At 40.6% G+C, this 24,840-nt stretch overlaps 1 protein-coding gene across 1 annotated transcript in view; it reads right to left on the reverse strand.

The window, feature by feature from the left end:
- The window catches only part of LOC133552602 (F-box and WD repeat domain-containing 11-B), a 68,454-nt gene that overhangs the window by 32,719 nt on the left and 10,895 nt on the right, over positions 1-24,840 (reverse strand). Inside the window, exon 2 of the mRNA XM_061899886.1 lies at positions 120-188. Coding sequence (XP_061755870.1) covers positions 120-188 — 69 coding nt within the window. The remainder of the gene's footprint in view (positions 1-119; positions 189-24,840) is intronic.

The following is a 24,840-nucleotide window of genomic DNA, read 5'->3' on the forward strand; positions in this document are numbered from 1 at the left end:
AAAGTCCTCTTAAAAAATGCAATAAATTGTGTACACTTCAAAAGCTCTGCATCGTCTCATAATCAACATGGAAAAAACAGGTAAATAAACGGATCACCACCAACTGACGACAAACATACCTTGAGAACTGTGTTCTTCTTTGGCGACAGGTCATCCACTAGGTTCTGCGAGTCCATCCCCGACGTGTTCTGTTTAAAAAGGACACAAACAAAAGACAAAATGTGCAGTTTAAATCCGTCACTTTCTTCTGTTTTTTGCGCTGAGTTTATTAAAAGGCATTGGTGTTGAGCCAGGACGGTGGTGTGGTTAGCGCTCGATAAAAGAAAATGCCACAAAAACGGCAAAGGAAGGGTAACTGTCATGACTTTTGAGGCTTGCGTGCACAGACACATGTACACACACGCGCACGCACCCACACAGGGGAGGAAAAAAAAAACGGGTCAGTGCAACAAATGTATTATTTCTTGGCCGGTATGCAAGTTGCAAGCACGGGATAAGAACAGGAAATTAAACCACATCGTCGTGGAAGGTAACGGCATCAGCTTGTTTGAAATTAAAATCAGATAATGGTCGACGTTATGAGAAAGAAGTGGCGTTCAAAAAAATAGTACATCAAAGACTGAAAAGGTTTATTACACTTTACATTTGGACTAAGTGCAAAGTACAGCTGCGGTACGCAATCTTTAAACCAAAGTGTTTAAATTGTGTCGAATGGAATTTATTCCTTTGTTCTGAAAGCAGCAAAGAACCGATAATACACTTTCACAATATTCATTCCGAGATATAATTGGAAGTAGGAATGTTGTGAGATGGGGGGGAAAAAAACAAGCTTGCTTTGTTTTGTGACAAGTTGAATGACTAAAATATTGTACAATGGAGGATTACACGTACACAAAAGGTTTCCTGTTTTCTGCTATGAATGTTATTTAGCCTCGAGGTCACTGTGTTTAAAAACTGAATGCTACTGAGAAGGTTGCAATCTGCCACTTCACACCCCGAAACCAGTGCTCTCATTCAACAATAACCAACCTAAAAAGGGGTCATGTTATGATTTTTTTGTCTTCTTTTAAAGCACTTCCTTGTGGTCTACATAACATGTAATGATGGTTCACCATTCTTTGGTCAAGATTTTGCATAGCTGATGTTTTACAGACCATCTTCAAGCCGCTTTCTGATGGTTTCTTCAGGGTGCGCAGTTTTGTGGGCGGTCTTATTTACGTGCCTCCACTTGGACTGCGTCTTCTCCCTGTCAGTCATGTTGCAGTTATTAGTGCTTCCATATAGGGCTGGGCGATATGGCCTTTTATTTATATCTCAATATTTTTGGGCCATGTCACAATGCACTGTTTACATCTCGACATTTTAGCCTTGAATGAACACTTGATGCATATCACCACAGCAGTATGATGATTCTATGTGTCTAAATTGTTCTGGTTCATTAGGGGTGTAACGGTACATGTATTTGTATTGAACCGTTTCGGTACGGGGGTTTCGGTTCGGTTCAGAGGTGTACCGAACGAGTTTCCACACGGACATATTAAGTAGCGTACCGCACGTTGTGTGAACAATGGCATGCTAGCAGCGACCGGGCTACGATAGACTGACCATACCTCCTCTTTTCACCGGATATGTCCTCTTTTGCGGGGCTGTCCGGGTGGGGTTTCTTAAATGCCTCAAATGTCCGGCATTTTGAGTTAGGGTCGCGTGTATTATCAATGTACGTTCAGGGTTAAGAGGGGGTTGTAAACAAAACAATTGTGCACGCAGCAGCATTCGTGAGGGAGGGTCGGAGACAGAGACAGCGAAAGAGTTATGATAAACGCGCATGCGTCAACAGGCTCTGCTTTTTATCCATCGATTTATCTGATGATTTTTTTTTTTTTTATCTATAGCAGGGGTGTCAAAAGTGTGCCCCAGAAGCCATTTGCGGCCCACAGCTAATGTTTTAAAAGGCCCACGGCACATTCTAAAAATACTATTAAAATAGACAAAAACATAACAAAAGTGAAATAAAAAAGCTTAAAGGCTAAATGTAATTTAGAAAAAGTTGCAGTGTTGACTAATAAAACAAAGTTGTTGTTTTTTTCTTTCAAACTGTCAATGCTCAAAACATAATGAATCCAAATCAATGTTATTATGAATTATTGACGTATCCAAGGTTCCCATTACTTCACATCAAATATTCCACTAAGAAAAATATTTTTGGTGGAATATTTTGCAAATTTGGTAAATAAATAACCAAAAAATTTATATTTTGTTGTTTTCTTACTGTACCGAAAATGAACTGAACCGTGACCTCTGAACCGAGGTACGTACCGGACCTAAATTTTTGTGTACCGTTACACCCCTATGGTTCATACTGCATTAATATATGCTCATTTTAAACTCTCATGCATACGAGATGCTCAACTAACTCAATTTAGCAAAAGTGTACTTATTAAACAGTTATTAAGCAGTGGCACAAAAATTCATGGCATTTCCGAAACAAAAAGTGCAAGATTGTCAGAGACATTTTAAAACAAGTTATTAGTGCATGATGTCACTAAGATGACATATCAAAACAACACTAAATTAAAGGGCACTTTTTGTACAAAACGCCACTACAATAGTTAAAAATAAAGTGCACTTTTGTGCATGATGTCACACAAGATATTTCAAAAACAGTCAAATGAAAATGAGTTGCATAATCGGAAATCAAACAGTGTATGTCCTTTGCTATGTGGTAGGTTCCTGCGGACGTTATCTCCTTCTGTTGACTATTTTTTTCATACGGTGTTGATCTGGAAATTGTTGCTTCTGCATTTTGTGGGTGTGGCACCGAACAGACATGTTGATATGCAGTTTCAAGCACTCTTCTTTTTCCAGCGGGTGACTTTTCAAATGATGCTACAAACTAGCAGCGCTGCTACTTTTAGTAGCAACGCTTTTGCCGCATAATTGTTCAACATCTTCCCGCTTGAAGCCAAACCACCGCCAGACGATGCACCCAGTGCTGTTTTTCTTGGGAATTAATTACTCCTCCATTTGTTACCAGATTCGCACCTTCTTTCTCTCGTATTACCACTCGCAGCGCACCGATAGCATCACAGCTAATGTCACCCGTGTAGCTACCTCTCTGCTCCGCGAGGGCGTGTGACGTAGCACGCGTGACAGTATGGAAGAAGGTGCGCTTGTTTACGTCTCTGTGAGAAGGAGAGACAAGGAAGAGTGGGAAACGCATGTAGTGTAGTGCTTAGCAGCTAAAAGCAACTGTGTGAGAACATACACTCGAATATCACGATATATTCATTTTCTATATTGCACAGAGACAAACCCGCTATATATCGAGCCAGCCCTACTTCCATATCTACTGACCGAAAGAAATGACAACAGCGGAGGATGCATGAGCATGTACAAGTTAGAGCCGGCCTACAAAAAAAGTGTAGAGAAAAAAATGAAGCTCATTGACTAGTACAGCATCCTAGTACAATAGCGGACTCGCGCAGTCCTCATCTGATAAAACTTTACCATATATGGAGATATCCACTGACATCACCAATTGAAAAAAAACGTCACAAATTGGACCAATTCCAAATTGCTTCTTTGTAGGAAGTATGAAGGAAGGCAATATTTTTTTTATTAATGTACCCGCCATCCCTCCATGAGTCGATATTAAATGTTTTGGACTTATGCAGATCCCAAATACACAAAAACATCTTGGTTTTGCCTGATAGGTTGGTCCTTTTTAATGTTTTATGCTAAGTGATATCACAATGTTTACAAAAGCTGCATGTCTGTCTGTTTTGGACTATCAAAGTTGACACGTTAACAGTGTTTTTCAACCACTGTGCCGCGGCACACTAGTGTGTCTGTTGTGCCGTCGGAAATTATGCAACTTCACTTAATTGGTCCAAAAATATTTTTTTGCAAATCAATAATTATAATAGTGTGCCATTGTCTAGTGCATTGTTTTACAACCTTTTTTTGGTAAGTAAAAGGTATCAATCAATCAATCAATCAATGTTTACTTATATAGCCCTAAATCACTAGTGTCTCAAAGGGCTGCACAAACCACTACGACATCCTCGGTAGGCCCACATAAGGGCAAGGAAAACTCACACCCAGTGGGACCCAGTATGTAACGCTTAAACCAAAAATTAACAAACGCAAGTCCCGCTAGGAAAAGGCACTGAAGAATAGGGATGGCTATGCAAAACAAAGGTTGAACTGAACTGGCTACAAAGTAAACAAAAACAGAATGCTGGACGACAGCAAAAACTTACAGCGTGTGGAGCGGAGACGGCGTCCACAAAGTACATCCGTACATGACATGACAATCAACAATATCCCCACAAAGAAGCATGGCGTACGCACAACTTAAATAGTCTTCATTGCGAAAACAAAGCAGGTGCGGGCGTGACGCTGCTACACGAGAACACCAACAAAACGGGAAGGGTCACCAAATTAACAGCGCAAGACAGAAACTAAAGCACAACAACTAACTCAAAATAAGGCACGACAACCTGGTGGAGTTTCATTTGTTAAACTTTTCTGCTGGTGGTGTGCCTCCTTATTTTTTTTTTTAATGAAAAAACTGTGCCTTGGCTTGAAAAAAAGGTTGAAAACCACTGCGTTAACACATGCGATCAATCACAAAAATCATGTAAAAACACAAATTAATCACAGTTGGTTTTGAGCACATGTGCTCCTTTACCCTGCGGACGGTCACATGAAGGTCTATAAGGTCAGTGATCAGAGATGAATGAGGAATGGCTGCAGGATTTGATTACTATAGTCAGCAAAAAATATATTAACTAGTTGTATTAATATAGAACTATACTCTCGGCAGGGTTCTTGAGGGTGCATGGGAGTTAGCCCAACCAGTCTACATGTGCTTTGTGGACTTGGAAAAGGCATTCGACCGTGTCCCCTCGGGAAGTCCTGTGGGGAGTGCTCAGAGAGTATGGGGTACCGGACTGTCTTATTGCGGCGGTCCCGTTCCCTGTATGATCAGTGTCAGAGCTTGGTCCGCATTGCCGGCAGTAAGTCGGACACGTTTCCAGTGAGGGTTGGACTCCGCCAAGGTTGCCCTTTGTCACCGATTCTGTTCATAACTTTTATGGACAGAATTTCTAGGCGCAGTCAAGGCGTTGAGGGGTTCCGGTTTGGTGGCCGCGGGATTAATTCTCTGCTTTTTGCAGATGATGTGGTCCTGATGGCTTCATCTGGCCGGGATCTTCAGCTCTCGATGGACCCGTTCGCAGCAGAGTGTGAATGGACCGGGAAGAGAATAAGCACCTTTGAGTCCGAGTCCATGGTTCTCGCCCGGAAAAGGGTGGAGTGCCATCTCCGGGTTGGGGAGGAGACCCTGCCCCAAGTGGAGGAGTTCAAGTACCTAGGAGTCTTGTTCAGGAGTGGGGGAAGAGTGGATCGTGAGATCGACAGGCGGATCGGTGCGGCGTCTTCAGTAATGCGGACGTTGTATCGATCCGTTGTGGTGAAGAAGGAACTGAGCGGAAAGGCAAAGCTCTCAATTTACCGGTTGATCTACGTTCCCATCCTCCCCTATGATCATGAGCTTTGGGTCATGACCGAAAGGATAAGATCACGGGTACAAGCGGCCGAAATGAGTTTCCTCCGCCGTGTGGTAGGTCTCTCCCTTAGAGATAGGGTGAGAAGCTCTGCCATCCGGGAGGAGTTCAAAGTAAAGCCGCTGCTCCTCCACATCGAGAGGAACCAGATGAGGTGGGTCGGGAATATGGTCAGGATGCCACCCAAACGCCTCCCGAGGGAGGTGTTTAGGGCACGTCCAACCGGTAGGAGGCCACGGGGAAGACCCAGGACACATTGGGAAGACTATGTCTCCCGGCTGGCCTGGGAACGCCTCGGGATCCCCCGGGAAGAGCTAGACCAAGTGGTTGGGGAGAGGGAAGTCTGGGCTTCCCTGCTTAGGCTGTTACCCCCGCGACCCGACCTCGGATAAGCGGAAGAAGATGGATGGATGGATGGATGGATGGATAGTTGTATTAATCAACTGGTTGGATAACACACACATTATAAAGACCTATTGCGTATTTTAGGGAACATGGTTTAAATTAAAAACAAAGCTTGTTCTGCTTCCCATAACCTTCATTCTTTTTTTCCTAATAAATCATCAACATTACCCTAGTGTGTGAATGTGAGTGTGAATGTTGTCTGTCTATCTGTGTTGGCCCTGCGATGAGGTGGCGACTTGTACAGGGTGTACCTCGCCTTCCGCACGATTGTAGCTGAGATAGGCGCCAGCGCCCCCCGCCACCCCAAAAGGGAATAAGAGGTAGAAAATGGATGGGCATTAAAATTTCACTTTGAACATGTTTGCATTAGTACTGATAAAGAAATACAATACATTTTCGGTGTTTGCCCCCACTCACTGCTCTAATGCAGCAGGCGTATTTAAAGTTCCAGTATGTGGTCCAGATTTTATCCATTTTAATAGTTTCAATCGAAGCAACAGAATATGAATCCAAGTATTTCTTTTCTAATTGACTAAATCGATTTAATCAATTTAAGCGTGGCAGCCAATAGTAAAAAGACTTCGACTGGTGTGCTTGCTGGGAAATTTCACTTCAATACACCCTGGGGGGACTTCAGCTAACATGATTGGCACTCAGCATCAAGGCTCGGAATTGGGGATTAAATATAAGCAGTAGAAAATGGATGGATGGACGGATATGAAGGAATCAATCAAGTACTATCTATCACCAAAAATTATTCCCGGGCGCGGCACTGCTGCTGCCTACTGCTCCCCTCACCTCCCAGGGGGTGAACAAAGGGATGGGTCAAATGCAGAGGACAAATTTCACCACACCGAGTTTGTGTGTGTGTGTGTGTGTGTGTGTGTGTGTGTGTGTGTGTGTGTGTGTGTGTGTGTGTGTGTGTGTGTGTGTGTGTGTGTGTCAAAATATTGGGGTCATTTTTTGAGTTACTTGAAGTCACACAAGAAAAGTAATTGACTAAATATGCTGTGTGATTACTATATTTTTTGGATTATAAATCACAGTTTTTTCCATAGTTTGGCAGGGGGTGCGACATATACTCCGGGGTGACGTATATGTGAAATTATTAACACCATCCATCCATCCATTGTCTACCGCTTATCACCTTTTTGGGGTCGCTGGTGCCTATCTCAGCTACAATGGGGCGGAAGGCGGGGTACACAGGGCCAACACAGATAGACAGACAACATTCACACTCACATTCACAGACTAGGGGCATTTTAGTGTTGCCAATCAACCTATCCCCAGGTGCATGTCTTTGGAAGTGGGAGTATTAACACATTACCATAAAATATTAAATAATATCATTTATCTCATTCGCAGAAGAGACGGAGAAAATGTCAGCAATCGTCACACACACGTCAACCAATAAGAATTCGGCGGGGGCGTGTCATGGCAGAAGTGCATTGTGGGTCATGGGGTGCTAACTGCTATATGCTACTGCCGTAGCTATTAAGATAGATCATTTCAACATTGGTGGTAACTTATAAAAACTCAGAAGGGGTGAACAAAAATGGCACCGAAAAGGAAATCATGTACTGCAGTGAAATATGCAGCAGAAAAGGACAAGAGGAAGCGGCGCATACCTTTGGAGTTGGCAGAGTTGTTTAGAAGCGACATCGAGGAAGAAGATTTCATGGGATTTAGGGATTAGGAGTGACGGATTGTTTGGTAAAGGTATAGCATTTTCTATATCCATCCATCCATCCATTTTCTACCGCTTATTCCCTTTTGGGGTCGCGGGGGGCGCTGGCGCCTATCTCAGCTACAATCGGGCGGAAGGCGGGGTACACCCTGGACAAGTCGCTACCTCATCGCAGGGCCAACACAGATAGACAGACAACATTCACACTCACATTCACACATTAGGGCCAATTTTAGTGTTGCCAATCAACCTATCCCCAGGTGCATGTCTTTGGAAGTGGGAGGAAGCCGGAGTACCCGGAGGGAACCCACGCATTCACGGGGAGAACATGCAAACTCCACACAGAAAGATCCCGAGCCTGGATTTGAACCCAGGACTGCAGGAACTTCGTATTGTGAGGCAGACGCACTAACCCCTCTGCCACTATATGTTATAGTTATTTGAATGACTCTTACCATAATATGTTAGGTTAACATAGCAGTTGGTTATTTATGCCTCATATAACGTAAACTTATTCAGCCTGTTCACTATTCTATATTGATTTTAAATTGCCTTTCAAATGTCCATTCTTGGTGTTGGATTTTATCAAATAAATTTCCCCCAAAAATGCGACTTAATACTCCAGTGCGTCGTATATATGTTTTTTTCCATCTTTAATATGCATTTTAGGCTGTTGCAACGTATACTCCGGAACGATTTATAATCCGAAAAATACGGTAATTTCTATTTTTAATAACCGTTTGACAGCACTCCAATAAAAGACTTGTATAGGAATAATATATATATATATATACACAGATCATTTTTAAGTTTTAGTGCCAACTCAAAACAACTGATATTCCCCTTTAAGTTAGACTTGCTTCCTGTTTTTGTGCAAGATGGGAATTTTTTTTTTTTTAATTTCCCTGAATGCCTGTGGAACAAAACTCAACCACCGAATTTATGTTTTTCTTTTTTAAACACCATGTTCAAAGAAAGTGGGGAATCATTCTGTTATGTCTGCTTGCTGTTCTGAACTCCTGCTTCAGCCAGACTAAGCAGAATAATGCCCATGGAGATGTAGCACTTCTTCCCATTGTTCTTCTTTAGACAGACAACGAGTTGCGATTAAAAAAAAACAATGCCTCTGGTTGTTACCATGAATTGATTAACGTGGACCCCGACTTAAACAAGTTGAAAAACCTATTGCTGAATTGATTAACGTGGACCCCGACTTAAACAAGTTGAAAAACCTATTGGGGTGTTACCATTTAGTGGTCAATTGTACGGAATATGTACTGTACTGTGCAATCTACTAATACAAGTTTCAATCAATCAATCAAAGTTACCACAGTCTGAAGTGACTCAAGATACAACTACAACAACAATTAAGCCATTCCCTGTGGTGAATACCTGCACAATAGTCAATAAGTCAGTTAATCAAACGATGAATGAAAATGAAGTTGATAACTTTCCCGGCCTCCATACATTGCTTTTTTTTCAGTGATCCACAATCTTTGTCTAGGGGGGCAGACAGCGGGACCGAGGGCATACACACACAGGATTCACGGACATCGCCTCCTTAATCACGACATGTGAGTGAAAAGTTCTGCAAAGCAATAAAAATTAAAAGGAAAAAATAAGATTACAAAGCCTAATGTAGCGTTGTGATAAAGTTTCCGCTTCAAACCGGTTGGGCAATAGAAGCCCATTAATACGGATGAACGAGCAACAATGCCGTGATAGACAACGCCCGGCCTACTTTTTTCAATTGGGGGGGGGAAATGGCCAAATACTTATTTAAGTTAAAGTTTTGCTTGCAGAAATGAGTCCATTTTATTATTTTGTTTGTTTATTTATTTAGGATAACAGTTGTTTACCTTCCAATTACAGTAAACAAAAACTTCTACAGGAATGAAAAATATTTGTTAACATCCTTTTAAATTGTGACTTGCATTATCATTACATATCATTATGTACGATTACATTAGTGCTTAATTTAGTCAAAAAATAACATTTATCAACAATCATTTGTTATGGGCTCAGATCTACCTGTACAAAAGAAAATTCTGACCAAACCAATCTGCCTTCACCACTGACACATAAGGATGGGAATCAAAAACTGGTTCTTTTTGAGAACCGGCATTCAGGATTTTGATTTCTAGAATCATTTTGCAGCTTTGTTAACAAACCGTCAATTGATACCTGTGGGCACGCATGGCGTCACCAAGGACGGCGCCGATCAGCAGAACAGAGTTTAGAATTATTTACAAGAAAGACAGACAGACAACAGGGCAACTTGCATCCATCCATCCATCCATCCATTTTCTACAGCTTATTCCCAATTTTGGGGTCACGGGGGGCGCTGGTCCCTATCTCAGCTACAATCGGGCAGAAAGGCGGGATACACCCTGGACAAGTCGCCACCTCATTGCGGGGCCAACACAGATAGACAGACAACATTCACACACTAGGGACCATTTAGTGTTGCCAATCAACCTAACCCCAGGTGCATGTCTTTGGAGGTGGGAGCAAGCCGGAGTACCCGGAGGGAACCAACGCATTCACGGGGAGAACATGCAAACTCCACACAGAAAGATCTCGAGGCCGGGATTGAACCCAGGACTACTCAGGACCTTCGTATTGTGAGGCAGACACACTAACCCCTCTTCCACCTACTTGCAAATTAGATATTGCATCAAATAGAAAAAAATACTAGGGCGAGGCTGATACAATGATATCAATATACTGTAATTATATATGTATATATATATATATACATATACATCGTGGTAGACACATAATATCAATCGGTAGAAAATGGATGGATGTGTTTGATGAAACACTTGACAGTGATTGTGTGGGTGTGTACATATACACACATATACATATATATATTATATATATACATATATACAGTGAAGAAAATAAGTATTTGAACACCCTGCTATTTTGCAAGTTCTCCCACTTAGAAATCATAGAGGGGTCTGAAATGTTCACGGTAGGTGCATGTGAGGGAAGAGTGGATCGTGAGATCGACAGGCGGATCGGTGCGGCGTCTTCAGTAATGCGGACGTTGTACCGATCCGTTGTGGTGAAGAAGGAGCTGAGCCGGAAGGCAAAGCTCTCAATTTACCGGTCGATCTACGTTCCCATCCTCACCTATGGTCATGAGCTTTGGGTCATGACCGAAAGGATAAGATCACGGGTACAAGCGGCCGAAATGAGTTTCCTCCGCCGGGTGGCGGGGCTCTCCCTTAGAGATAGGGTGAGAAGCTCTGCCATCCGGGAGGAACTCAAAGTAAAGCCGCTGCTCCTCCACATCGAGAGGAGCCAGATGAGGTGGTTCGGGCATCTGGTCAGGATGCCACCCGAACGCCTCCCTAGGGAGGTGTTTAGGGCACGTCCAACCGGTAGGAGGCCACGGGGAAGACCCAGGACACGTTGGGAAGACTACGTCTCCCGGCTGGCCTGGGAACCCCTCGGGATGAAGGTGCATGTCCACTCTATGAGGGAGAACCTAAAAAGAAAAATCCAGAAATCACAATCTATGATTTCTTAACAATGTATTTGCATGATATAACTGAAAATAAGTATTTGAACACCAACATTAATATTTGGTAGAGTAGCCTTTGTTTGCAATTACAGAGGCCAAACGTTTCCTGTAGTTCTTCACCAAGTTTGCACAGACTGCAGGAGGGATTTTGGTCCACTCCTCCACACAAATCTTCTCTAGATCAGTCAGGTTTCTGGGCTGTCGCTGAGTAACACAGACTTTCAGCTCCCTCAAAAGATTTTCATTTGGATTTAGGTCTGGAGACCGGCTAGGCCACTCCAGCACCTTGATTATGGTTCTTACAAAGCCACTTCTTGGTTTTCCTGGCTGTGCGCTTTGGGTCATTGTCATGTTGGAAGATCCAGCCACGACTCATCTTCAATGATCTGACTGAGGGAAGGAGGTTTTTGGCCAACATCTCACAATACGTGGCTGCAGTCATCCTCTCCTTAATACAGTACAGTCGTCCTGTCCCATGAGCAGAAAAACACCCCCAAAGCATGATGCTACCACCCCCGTGCTTCACAGTAGGGATGGTGTTCTTGGGATAATACGCAGCATTCTTCTTCCTCCAAACACATAGTGGAATTATGACCAAAAAGGTCAATTTTGGTCTCATCTGTCCACAAAACTTTCTCCCATGACTCCTTTGGATCATCCAAATGGTCACTGGCGAACTTAAGAAGGGCCTTAACTTGTGCTGGTTTAAGCAGGGGAACCTTCCGTGCCATGCATGATTTCAAACCATGACGTCTCAGTGTATTACCTACAGGGACCATGGAAACAGTGGTCCCAGCTCTTTTCAGGTCATTGCCCAAGTCCTTCCGTGTAGTCCTGGGCTGATTCCTCTCCTTTCTTAGCATCATTGAGACCCCACCAGGTGATATCTTGCATGGGGCTCCACTCCGATTGAGATTGACCGTCAAGTTTAGCTTCTTCTATTTTCTAATGATTGCTCCAACAGTGGACCTTTTTTCACCAAGCTGCTTGGCAATCTCTCCGTAGCCCTTTACATCCTTGTGGGGTTCTACAATTTTGTCTCTGCTGTCTTTGGACAGCTCTTTGCTCTTAGTCATGCTGAATGTTTGGGTCTTACTGATTGTATGGGGTGGACAGGTGTCTTTATGCAGCTAACGACCTCACGCAGGTGCATCTGATTCAGGATAATACAGTGGAGAGGAGGAGGACTTTTAAAGGCGGACTAACAGGTGTTTGAGGGTCAGAATTCTAGCTGTTAGACAGGTGTTCAAATACTTATTTTCAGCTGTATCACACGAAAAAAAATTTAAAAAATCATTGAAATTGGTTTCTGGATTTTTCTTTTTTGGTTATCTCTCATACAGTGGACATGCACCTACCGTGAAAATTTCAGACCCCTCCATGATTTCCAAGTGGGAGAACTTGCAAAATAGCAGGGTGTTCAAATACTTATTTTCTTGACTGTGTATATATATATATATATATATATATATATGTGGTGTGGGAAAAAATAGATTCGAAAACGAATCGAATGCCTTGTGCGATTTAGAATCGATTCTCATTTTTTAAAAAATGTGTTGGTTTTTTTTGGTTGTTTTTATCAATCCAACAAACCACTACACAGCAATACCATAACAATGTAATCCAATTCCAAAACCAAAGCTAACCCAGCAACACTCAGAACTGCAATAAACAGAGCAATTGAGGAGACACAAACACCACACAGAACAAACCAAAAGTAGTGAAACAAAAATTAATATTATCAACAACAGTATCAATATTAGTTATAATTTCAGCATAGTAGTGATTAAAAATCCCTCATTGACATTATCATTAGACATTTGTAAAAAAAAAACAAAAAAAACAATAGTGTCACAGTGGCTTACCCTTGCATCGCATCTCATAAGCTTGACAACACACTGTGTCCAATGTTTTCACCAAGATAAAATAAGTCATATTTTTGGTTCGTTTAATAGTAAAACAAAATTTACATTATTGCAATCAGTTGATAAAACATTGTCCTTTACAATTATAAAAGCTTTTTTTTTTTTTTTTAAATCTACTATTCTGCTAGCATGTCAGCAGACTGGGGTAGATGCTGCTGAAATCTATGTATTGAATGAATACAGAATCGTTTTGAATCGGAAAAATATCGTTTTTGAATCGAGAATTGCGTTGAATAGAAGAAAAAAAAATCGATATATTATCGAATCGTGACCCCAATAATCGATATTGAATCGAATCGTGGGATACCTAAAGATTCGCAGCCCTAATATTTATATGTATATTAATACATAAATACTAATATATATATATATATATATATATATACACATATATGTATACATATATGTATACATATATAGGTATACATGTATATATACATATACATATATACTAGGGATGTAATGGTACACACAAATTTTGGTTCGGTGCGTACCTCGGTCCAGATGTCAAGGTTCGATTCATTTTCGGTACAGTAAGAATACAACAAAATATAAATTTTTGGGTTATTTATTTACCAAATTTGCAAAATCTTCTACCAAAAATATTTTTCTTAGTGGAACATTTGATGTGAAGTAATGGGAACCTTGGATATATCAATAATTCATAATAACATTGATTTTGATTCAATATTATGTTTTGAGCAATGAGTTTGAAAGAAAAAAAAAAAAGCTTTGTTTTATTAGTCAACATTGCAACTTTTTCTAAATTACATTTAATCTTTAAGCTTTTTTATTTCACTTTTGTTATGTTTTTGTTTATTTTAATAGTATTTTTTAGAATGTGCTGTGGGCCTTTAAAACATTAGCTGTGGGCCGCAAATGGCCTCCGGGGCACACTTTTGACACCCCTGCTTTAGATAATAAATAATTAAATCTGATAAATCTATGGATAAAAAGCAGAGCCTGGTGACGCATGCGCGTTTATCACAACTCTCTCGCTCTCTCTGTCTCTGCCCCTCCTTCACAAATGCTGCTGCGTGCACAATTTATTTTGTTTTTAACCCTTTCTTGACCCTGAACGTACATTGAATTCCTAACTTAAAATGCCTGACATTTGAGGAATTTAAGAAACTCCACCCGGACAGCCCCGTAAAAGAAGACATATCCGGTGAAAAGAGGAGGTATGGTCAGTCTATCGTAGCCCGGTCGCTGCTAGCATACATATATATACATATACATATATATATATATATATATACATATATATATATATATATACACATACAGTTGTGATCAAAATTATTCAACCCCCACACAATTTGTGTTTTAGCAAGTTGGACATTTATTCCATATTTTGTTTATAGTTATCAAATAAAGATGTGTCAAATAGACAAATGCAACTTAAATTGTAACACTGTATTTTACAAAATACCAAAAAAGGACATTTTTCTTAATATCTCATTGACAAAATGATTCAACCCCCTAGTTCCATGCATCTTTAGTACTTAGTAGAACACCCTTTGGCAGTAGTGACATCCTTCAAAGGTGATACATAAGCGGACACAAGCTTCTTGCAAGCATCTACAGGTATTTTAGCCCATTCCTCTTGGGCAAAGGCCTCCAGTTCATTCATATTCTTGGGCTTGCGTGCTGCAACTGCCTTCTTCAAGTCCCACCACAGCTTTTCTAGAGGATTTAGGTCTGGCGACTGTGAAGGCCACTCCAGAGTCTTCCAGCCCTTCTTCTGCAACCACTCTGTTGATTTGGAGGTATGCTTGGGATCATTGTCCTGTTGGAAGGTCCAACGTCTCCCAAGCCTCAGCTTCCTCACTGACTTCATGACATTTGCAGCTAATATATCCTGCTAGGAAATAGAATTCATAATGCCTTGAACGCGCTGGAGATTCCCAGTACCTGAGGCAGAGAAACAGCCCCAGAGCATGATTGACCCCACACCATGCTTAACAGTAGGCAAGGTGGTGTTCTCTTTGTAAGCTCCATTTTTTCTCCTCCAAACATAACGTTGATTCATAGTCCCAAAGAGTTCCAGTTTTGTCTCATCACTCCATAGAACAGTTTCCCAAATCCTTTGGGGTTTGTCCAGATGATTTTTGGCATACTGGAGTCTATTTTACTTGTGCCTGGTAGTCAGAAGTGGGGTGCGCCTGGGAGTTCTGGCATGGAGGCCTTCATCTAGTAGTGCGCGCCTTACTGTCTGGGACGAAACCTGCGTTCCACCCTTTGCAATGTATCTTGTTGTAGTTCCACAGCTGTTACCCGGGGGTTTTTCACCACTGTGCGATTCAAATACCGTACAGCAGTTGCACACAGCATCCTCTTTCTACCACGCCCAGGTAGTGTTTCCACTGTGCCTTTAGCTTTAAACTTGCGAATTATGCTCCCAACTGTGTCTCTTGGAATGTGTAATGTCTTTGCTATTTCTTATGAAGATAAATTAGCTCCTCTCTTGACTTCTTTGACCACTCCCTGGACTTCACCATGTTGCAAATACACCATTGACATTCTACAAGAAGCTGAGCGTCAGAGTCTTTTTCGATCAGTTTAATTGTTGCTCTTTATAGTTCTAATCACATCTACAGGTGTTGTCAACACCTGATTGAAAATACTTTATTCAAATTCTGTTCTTAAGAGTTATGATCTTCAAGGGGTTGAATCATTTTGTCAATGAGATATTAAGAGAAATGAGACTGTGGTATGTTACAAAATATAATGTTGTAATTCAAGTTGCATTTGTCTATTTAATGCATCTTTGTTTGATATGAGTATAAACAAAATACGGAATAAATGTCCAACTTGCTAAAACACCAAAATTGTGTGGGGGTTGAATAATTTTGATCACAACTGTATATATATATATATATATATATATATATATATATATATATATATATATATATATATATACATATAAAAGGGTGTCAGAGTTAACGCATGTGATTAATAAAATAAAATACAGAGTTGTCAAATATGAATGAAGATGATTCACTTACTAATGTGTCTGAGTAGGTCTGAGCTAATTAAGGCCGAACCCAGAAGATGCAGGCATTTGTTACACGGTCTGTGATTGTGAGGAGGGGCGGCCCATTTTGCATCAAAACATTACTTTGGATAAAACTAAGGTAACTTGTTGGTATTGCAGCGACAAAGGTTTTTATCATCGGCACACATCAAGTTTAAAACACCATCTTAAAGCCAAACAAGCATTCAAGGAAGTAAACAGCAACCAGCAACAAATCTAGTGACTCTTCCCAGTGACAATGGAAACTTTTTTGTGTCTTGGAGACTCTGGGGTGAAAGCAAGCAAGCAAGTCACCATTCTCCACGAGCAGTGACCAGCGCTGCCGGTCAGCTTGCCCTGATAGCTACATGCAAGCTACATCCACAACAAACAAGAGAATGCCACATTTACTGAGCAAAAGTTGTCTACCAAAGTACCACTGTTAATTTGCGCCTGTACCAAACGGAAAGCCACCGCATGCAGGAAACCTAACATCTGTAAAGACCAAGTCCTGCAATAAGGTTTTAATCATATCACCACAGCAGATCTGTCGTACAATACCTTGGAGAGGAACAATTACAACAAGGATAAACCAACTGTACTCCATAAACATGAGCATAAAGACGCAGAAACGGGCTGAATGTGAATGTATTTTGCTTCTTGGAGAAGGTTGGACATCTGTAAGTAATCACTACAAGCTGGGGTCGGATTGTACCAAAAAAAGAGATCACCAATGTCATCTGAACAAAGTAAACAAATGTTTCTTTCAGCAACCGTTTAAACTAAAGAAGAGTAAATGGAGCACAATGTCAAGTTGTGCTCCAAACAAGTTACCTTGTTTGCAGGATTATTGCAAACTGCACAGTTAAACAAAAAAACAACGAATTCTTCCTGTGCTTATTGTCACCACGTTTTGAGCAAATCAAGGACTTGCAGTTAGTAAAATGTTTAAAAAAATGTCCCTGTATGACATTTTGACTACCAAATTGCATTTGTACCCTAATCTTGGGGTATTTTCTTCAGCAAATGTTATAAATAAGCTGTTATCATGATTCATCACAGATTTAGAGTGTGATTAATCTGATTGGGAAAAAATGATCACTTGACAGTGCTTGTGTGTGTGTACAGTTGCAAGAAAAATTACGTCCTTTGGGATTACTTGGATTTCTGCATAAATTGGTCATAAAATGTGTTTCGATCTTCATCGGCAAACGCAGTCTGCTTAAACTGATACCGCACAAAAAAGTATAGGTCTTCATCTTATTATTGAACAACAACATGCAAACGTTCACACGGCAGGGTTGAAAAAGTATGCGAACCCATAGGCTAACAACTTCTCCGAGAACTGATTGGAGCCAAGTCTCAGACAACATGAGTCTAATCAATGTGATGAGATCACATGTGTTGGGTAAAGCTGCCCTGCCCTATAAAACACACACACCTGTGACAAGTGTTCTGTTCTCAACAAGCTTGTCTGATGTTGAACCATGGCTCGTACAAAAGAGCTTGCAGAAGATCTAGGATCAAGACTTGCGTACATCTCTAAAAGCCTTGATGTCCATGGTAAGACCGACTGTCTACAAATGGAGAAAGTTCAGCACTGTTGCTACTCTCCCTAGGCGTGGTCGACCTGTAAAGATGACTGGCAGAGCACAGCGCAGAATTCTCAGTAAGGTGAAGAATAATCCATGAGTGTCAGCTAGAGACTTACAGAAATATCTGGCTCATGCCAACATTATTGACGAATCTACAATATGTAAAACATTGAACAAGAATGGAGTTCATGGGAGGACACCACAGAGGCCAAAAAAAAAAAAATTGCTGCACGTTTGAAGTTTGCTAAACAGCTCCTGGCAAAATATTCTGTGAACAGATTAAACCAAAATTGAGTTGTTTGGAAGGAACACACAACGCTATGTGTGGAGGAAAAAAGGCCCAGCACACCAACATCCCAACTGTGAAATGTGGTGGAGGTGGCATCATGATTTGGGGCTGCTTTTCTGCCTCAGGGCCTGTACGTATTGCTTTCATCGATTGAAAAATGAATTCCCAGGTTTATCAAGACTTTTTGCAGGAAAACTTAAGACCATCTGATTGCCAACTGAAGCTCAACAGAGGATGGGTAGTGCAAGGAGACAACAACCCCAATCATAGACGTAAATCCACAACAGAATGGCTTCAACAGAGGAAAATATGCCTTCTGGAGTGGCCCAGGCAGAGTCCTGACCTCAACCCGATTGAGATGCTGTGGCATGACCTCAAGAGAGCGATTCACGCCAGACATCCCGAGAATATTGCTGCACTGAGGAAGAGGAATGGTCCAAAATTCCTCCTGTCCGTTGTGCAGGTGTGATCTGCAACTACAGGAAACGTTTGGTTGAGGTTATTGTTGCCAAAGGAGGGTCAACCAGTTATTGAATCCAAGGGTACACATACTACAGCTACCCTGCACTGTGAGTTCAATAAAAAGATAAAAAACTATATTTTTTTGTGCGGTATTAGTTTGAGTAGACTATGTTTGTGACGGTGTGGCAAAGTTGGGAGAGCAATCTGAGGGTTACTGGTTCAATCCCCACCTTCTACAATCCTAGTCACGTCCTTGAGCAAGACACTTCACCCTTGCTCCTGATGGGTCCTGGTTAGCGCCTTGCATGGGAGCTCCCGCCATCAGTGTCTGAATGTGTGTGTGAATGGGTGAATGTGGAAATACTGTCAAAGCGCTTTGGGCTCCTTAAAAAGGGGTAGAAAAACGCTATACAAGTACAACCATTTAATTGTTGTGACTTTGATGAAGAGCAAGACATTTTATCACCCATTTATACAGAAATCCAAGTAATCCCAAATAGTTCACATACTTTTTCTTGCAACTGTACATACATACATATATGTATATAATTGGACATTTTTTTGGGACGGAAATAAACGAAAATAATTATGTATTGGTTGGTTGCATGAACACAGGCACTTGCGACCTTGGCAAAACAGGAAATGATCACCGAGCAATGGGAGGGACACGCCAAACGGCCAACCGTGTAACGATAACAATAAATTTGGTTGTGCCATCTTGCTGTCTCCCTGCTGATTCTCTGCACTGAGTGACAAGCTAAATTAAAAATGAGTGCTCAACGGAGAAAATAAACGGTAAAAGTCACCTCAACTGCATGGCAGTTTTTCAGATTTTTTTTGGTCCAGTCATATTCAAACAATCATTTCCGCATGACATAAATACATTTCCATACTTAAATACGAATAGCAGACCAAGTTAAATGTTACAAAAATCTCTTAACTTACTGGCAGTAAACTTGCAAGAAAAAATTCTCAGGTTTCTCCATGTTTACATTTTCTACCTCTGCACTAACACTTTATTATGCATTTCTTACATATTCCTTATTTTTATACCATAATTTAAAGAGTTAATTGTCAGTGGCCTAAAGGTCAGAGTGTCCGCTCTGAGATCGGTAGGTCGTGAGTTCAAATCCCGGTCGAGTCATACCAAAGACTATAAAAATGTGAGCCATTACATCCCTGCTTGGCACTCGGCATCAAGGGTTGGAATTGGGGGTTAAATCACCAAAAATAATTCCCGGGCGTGGCCACCGCTTCTGCTCACTACTCCCCTCACCTCTCAGGGGGTGATCAAGGGTGATGGGTCAAATGCAGAGAATAATTTTGCCACATCTAGTGTGTGTGACAATCATTGGTACTTAAACGTTTAAGTTAAGTGTTTATTATGATTTTAGAATTGTGTTTACCTACATTAATTAAAGTGTTTTTTTTTGTTGTGTTGATATTTCCTTTCGCCCTTGATAGCTGAGGGGATTATACCGTAATTTTCGGATTATAAATCGCAGTTTTTTTTATAGTTTGGCCGGGAGGTGCGACATATACTCCGAAGCAATTTATGTGTGAAATTATTAACAGATTACCGTAAAATATTAAATATTATTATTTATCTCGTTCGCGGAAGAGAAAGAAAGTGTCAGCAATCGTCACACACACGTCAACCAATAAGAATTTGGCGGGGGAGGGACATGGCAGAAGTGCATTGTGGGTCATGGGATGCTAACTGTTATATGCAACTGCCGTAAGTAGATCATATCAACGTTGGTGATAACTTATAAAAACTGAGAAGGGCTGAACCAAAATGGCAGCGAAAAGGAAATCATGCACTGCAGATTACAAACTGGACGTAGTGAAATATGCAGCAGAAAACGACAAGATAAAAAGCGGCGCATACCTTTGGAGTTGGCAGAGTTGTTTAGAAGCGACATCGAGGAAGAAGATTTCATGGGATTAATGGATTAGGAGTGAGAGATAGTTTGGTAAAGGTATAGCATGTTCTATATGTTATAGTTATTTGAATGACTCTTACCATAATATGTTAGGTTAACATAGCAGGCACCTTCTCAGTTGGTTATTTATGCCTCATATAACGTACACTTATTCAGCCTGTTGTTCACTATTCTTTATTTATTTTAAACTGCCTTTCAAATGTCTATTTGTGGTGTTGGATTTTATCTAGGGATGCACCGATTAATCGGTAACCGAATATATTCGGCTGAATATGGCAAAAAAAGCCACATTCGGCCGAATAGTGGCGTGTGACGCAAGACACAATTTTTTTGACGCGGTGACGCAATCAACCAACGTGCAGTGTTAAATTTAAATTGTTTTATACATAGTTTCCTTCTTTTTATTCTGAAGCTGAAGTACTGTTATTGACAAATCTGTTCTGGCCTGGGATATGTTGTGTACCTGTATAAGTGTATGAGGTTACAAGCACACACTTATTGAGATTTAGTGGGGCCTCTGTTTACATTATTAGCCTGTTGTGTAGGCTACCTGTATAAGTGTATGAGGTTACAAGCACACACTTAATTTAGATTTACTTGAGCCTTCTGTTTACATTATTAGCCTATCTACTGTGGCTAAGCAGACTTTTGCCAAAAGGACAATAATTCATTTGTTGTGGGTTTATCCACTTTAATGCACTTTATTTATTTTTTTGGAATGCATGTTTTGCTTGAAGGCCTAATATAAATGAAAAACTGTGCTTTTTTTGAAAAGCAAAGGCTACTGGAATATTAAAAAATGTCAGTATTCAATAAAAATTTACTTTATTTGAAAAACATGTCTAAAAATGTATTCTAGGCTATTAATGCAATATAAAAAAGTTGCGAAAAACTGCATTTATTATTCGGTATTTGGTATTCGGCCTTCGGCCAAGCGCTCAAATTTTATTCGGTTTCGGCTTCGGCCACAAATTTTCATTTCGGTGCATCCCTGATTTTATCAAATAAATTTCCCCCAGAAATGCGACTTATACTGCAGTGCGACGTATATATGTTTGTTTCCTTCTTTATTATATATATTCGACCGGTGCGACGTATACACCGGAGCGACTTATAATCCGACAAATACGGTAATCATTATCATAACATTTGATACATTTTTCTCCTGGTCCACTTTTTTATAGGTCATAAAAATATTAATTTTGACCAATATCAAACACTTAAACCATGATACAGTTTTCAGCCGTATCGGCACGCCCTAATTGGAATTATACACATCTTATATACAAGAAAGGGGGGGTGTGGATCACACCGACTAGGAATGGCCAGGCGGGGAAGCAAGCAAGCATGTAGTCTCCCAGGGCTTGAATAAGGACCCTCCCCACTTCGGCCCTCAAACCTCCAGGCAGATGGATGGAGGTGGCTGCTTCTTGAAATTTTCCAGGCTAAACTATGAAAACATTTTTTCACTCAATGTGATTCTTGGGAATTTATAAAGAAAGTGGTCAATTACACAGTACATGTCAAACATTTGGACACATCTTCTCAGTCAATGTGTTTTCTTAATTTTCATGACTATTTACATTGTAGATTGTCACTGAAGACATGCGGAGTTATGTACTTAAGAAAATAAAAAGGTTAAATAACTGAAAACATGTTTTATTTTCTAGTTTCTGCAAAATAGCCATTGCTCTGATTACTTTTTTGCACACACTTGGCATTCTCTCCACGAGCTTCAACAGATAGTCACCTGAAATGAACACAGGTGTGCTTGAAGTTCATTGAAAGAATGCCAAGAGTGTGCAAAGCAGTAATCAGAGCAAATTGTGGCTATTTTGAAGAAACTAGAACAGGGGTGTCAAAGTCAAAGCCCAGATGATCTGAATGAATGACCTATGGCCCCACGGGATAATATTTGTTTAGTATTAGAAGCGGCCCGCAGGCCACAGCCGCCTGCTGCTGTTTTGCACGTGCCAATATTCTATCAGTTTTTCTAAATTGGGCCCCACAGTACATTTTTTTGGGGAGCCACTTGTTTGTAAGAGTTTTAAAAACAAATGATACATGTATGCATTATCCTGTTATATCTCAAATTCTATATTGTGTTTTGGAAAAAGGTTGTCATAAACGTTAATTCATTAAATTAAAAAAATACAAAAGAATACACATTTTTATGCCTATATAAATGTATTCAGTTATAAAAATGCAATCACTTTATTCTTTTAGTCATGGATTTATTCAAGTTTACTGCTCAAGGTATTGTTTTCTATACTTTTAATGTAATGTTTTCAGAATGTGTTTTTTCTATTTTTGGCCAGAGTCAGACAAAGAAAACAATGATTTGGGCTTGCATGGTAAACAACTGAAATATCGGCCATTGTTTTATCCAGACGCTTACATTTGTCCAAATGTGCCCAAGTACACGCATTGCGGGTTTTATGGATGCCGTCTACATCGCTAAAAGAAAAATCTATATCACTCGTCTTTTTTATATATAAATCACCTGCTTGAAAATGTCCTCTTCTCTTCTACAAGTCTCTCGTCGTCATTTGGGATGTCTGTTGTGATTTCCCTTCCTGGTTCCATGACACACCCCTATAATGCCTCTGATTGGCCTAATCTCAACCAATCATGACTCATCATTGTAAACAACCAACCAATCATGGATGTTTTTATACGTGCAAGCACGTCTTGGAAGGAGCAAGGGGAGGGGCTTAGTAGCCCATGAAGGGGGGAACAAGGAACACAACAAATAAGCGGCATTTGGTCATTTTAACGTGAAATATATTGAACGAAGGTCCTGTGCTCGATCCCGCGCTCTGGACCTTTCTGTGTGGAGTTAGCATGTTCGCCCTCTGACTGCGTGGGTTCCCCTCGGGGTACTCCGGCTTCCTCCCACTTCCAAAGACATGCACCTCGTGATAAGATGATTGGTAAGACCAAATGGTCCCTAGTGTGTGAACATGAGAGTGAATGTTGTCTATCTGTGTTGGCCCCGCGATGAGGTGTACCCAGGGTGTACCCCACTGTAGCTGAGATAGGCTCCAGCACCCCCTGCAACCCCAAAAGGGATAAGCGGTAGGAAATGGATGGCTTAGGGCTGGGTGATATATCAATATACTCGATATATCGCGGGTTTGTTTGTGTGATATAGAAAATTACTGTATTGTGATATTCGAGCATACGTTCTCACACAATTGCTTTTAGCTGTGGGCATTACACTACTGGCGTTTTTCACTCTCTAATCCCTCCTTCTCACAGAGAGAAAAAAAAGGGGCACCTTCTTGCATACGTCACATATTGTAGTGTCATATGCCCTCGCTGTGCAGCATGGGTAAGATTAGCTGTGATGCTAGCGGAGTGGTGCGAGTGGTAACACGAGAGAAAGAATGTGCGAATCTGGTAACAAATGAAGGAATAATTAATTCCCAAGAAAAACAGCACGGGGTCCATCGTCCGGCGGTGGTTTGGCTTCAAGCGGGAAGATGCCAAACAAGTATGCAGCAAAACCGTTGTTACAAAAAGTAGCACCTACTGCTAATATGTAGCGTCATTTGAAAATTCAACTGCTAGAGAATGAAGAGTGTTTGAAACTCTGCTTGTCAACATCTCCGTTCAGTGCCATACCCACAAAATGCAGAAGCAACCATTTCCAGATCAACACCGAATGTAAAAAAAATTGTCAGCAACAGAAGGAGATAACGTCCACAGGAACCTACCACATAGCGAAGGACATACACTATCTGATTTCCTATCATGCAGCTCATTTTTATTCGACAGTTATTGAAATATCTTGTGTGACATCATGCACAAAAGTGCACTTTATTTGTTTTAAACTATTGTAGTGGTGTTCTGTACAAAAAGTGCACTTTAATTTAGTGTTGTTTTGATCTGTCATCTTAGTGACATCATGCACAAAAGTGCACTAATAGTTTGTTTAGGTAATGACATGAATGTTTGTGGCACTGCTTGATAACTGTTTAATAAATATAGTTTTGGTAAATTGACTTAATTGAGATTTCCCTCTCTGCATGAAAGTTTAAAAGTAGCATATATTAATGCAGTATGAAGAAGAATGTCTTAATGTAGACACATAGAATCATCATACTGCTGTGATTATATGCATCAAGTGTTCATTCAAGGCTAAAATGTCGAGATATATATCGTGTATCGTGACATGTCCTAAAAATATCGAGATATGAATAAAAGGCCATATTGCCCAGCATTAAAATGGATGGATAAATTATATCGATATTACCATATTATCTTAATTCATTACTTGTTTGAAAATACCGTATTTCCTTGAATTGCCGCCGGGTATATAGTATGCGCCTGCCTTGAATTACTGCCAGGTCAAACTCACTTCGCAAAATAATTAGCGCATGCTTTGTATTACCACCGGGTCAA

Source organism: Nerophis ophidion, linkage group LG05, assembly GCF_033978795.1.
Source record: "Nerophis ophidion isolate RoL-2023_Sa linkage group LG05, RoL_Noph_v1.0, whole genome shotgun sequence".
Taxonomy (NCBI): domain Eukaryota; kingdom Metazoa; phylum Chordata; class Actinopteri; order Syngnathiformes; family Syngnathidae; genus Nerophis; species Nerophis ophidion.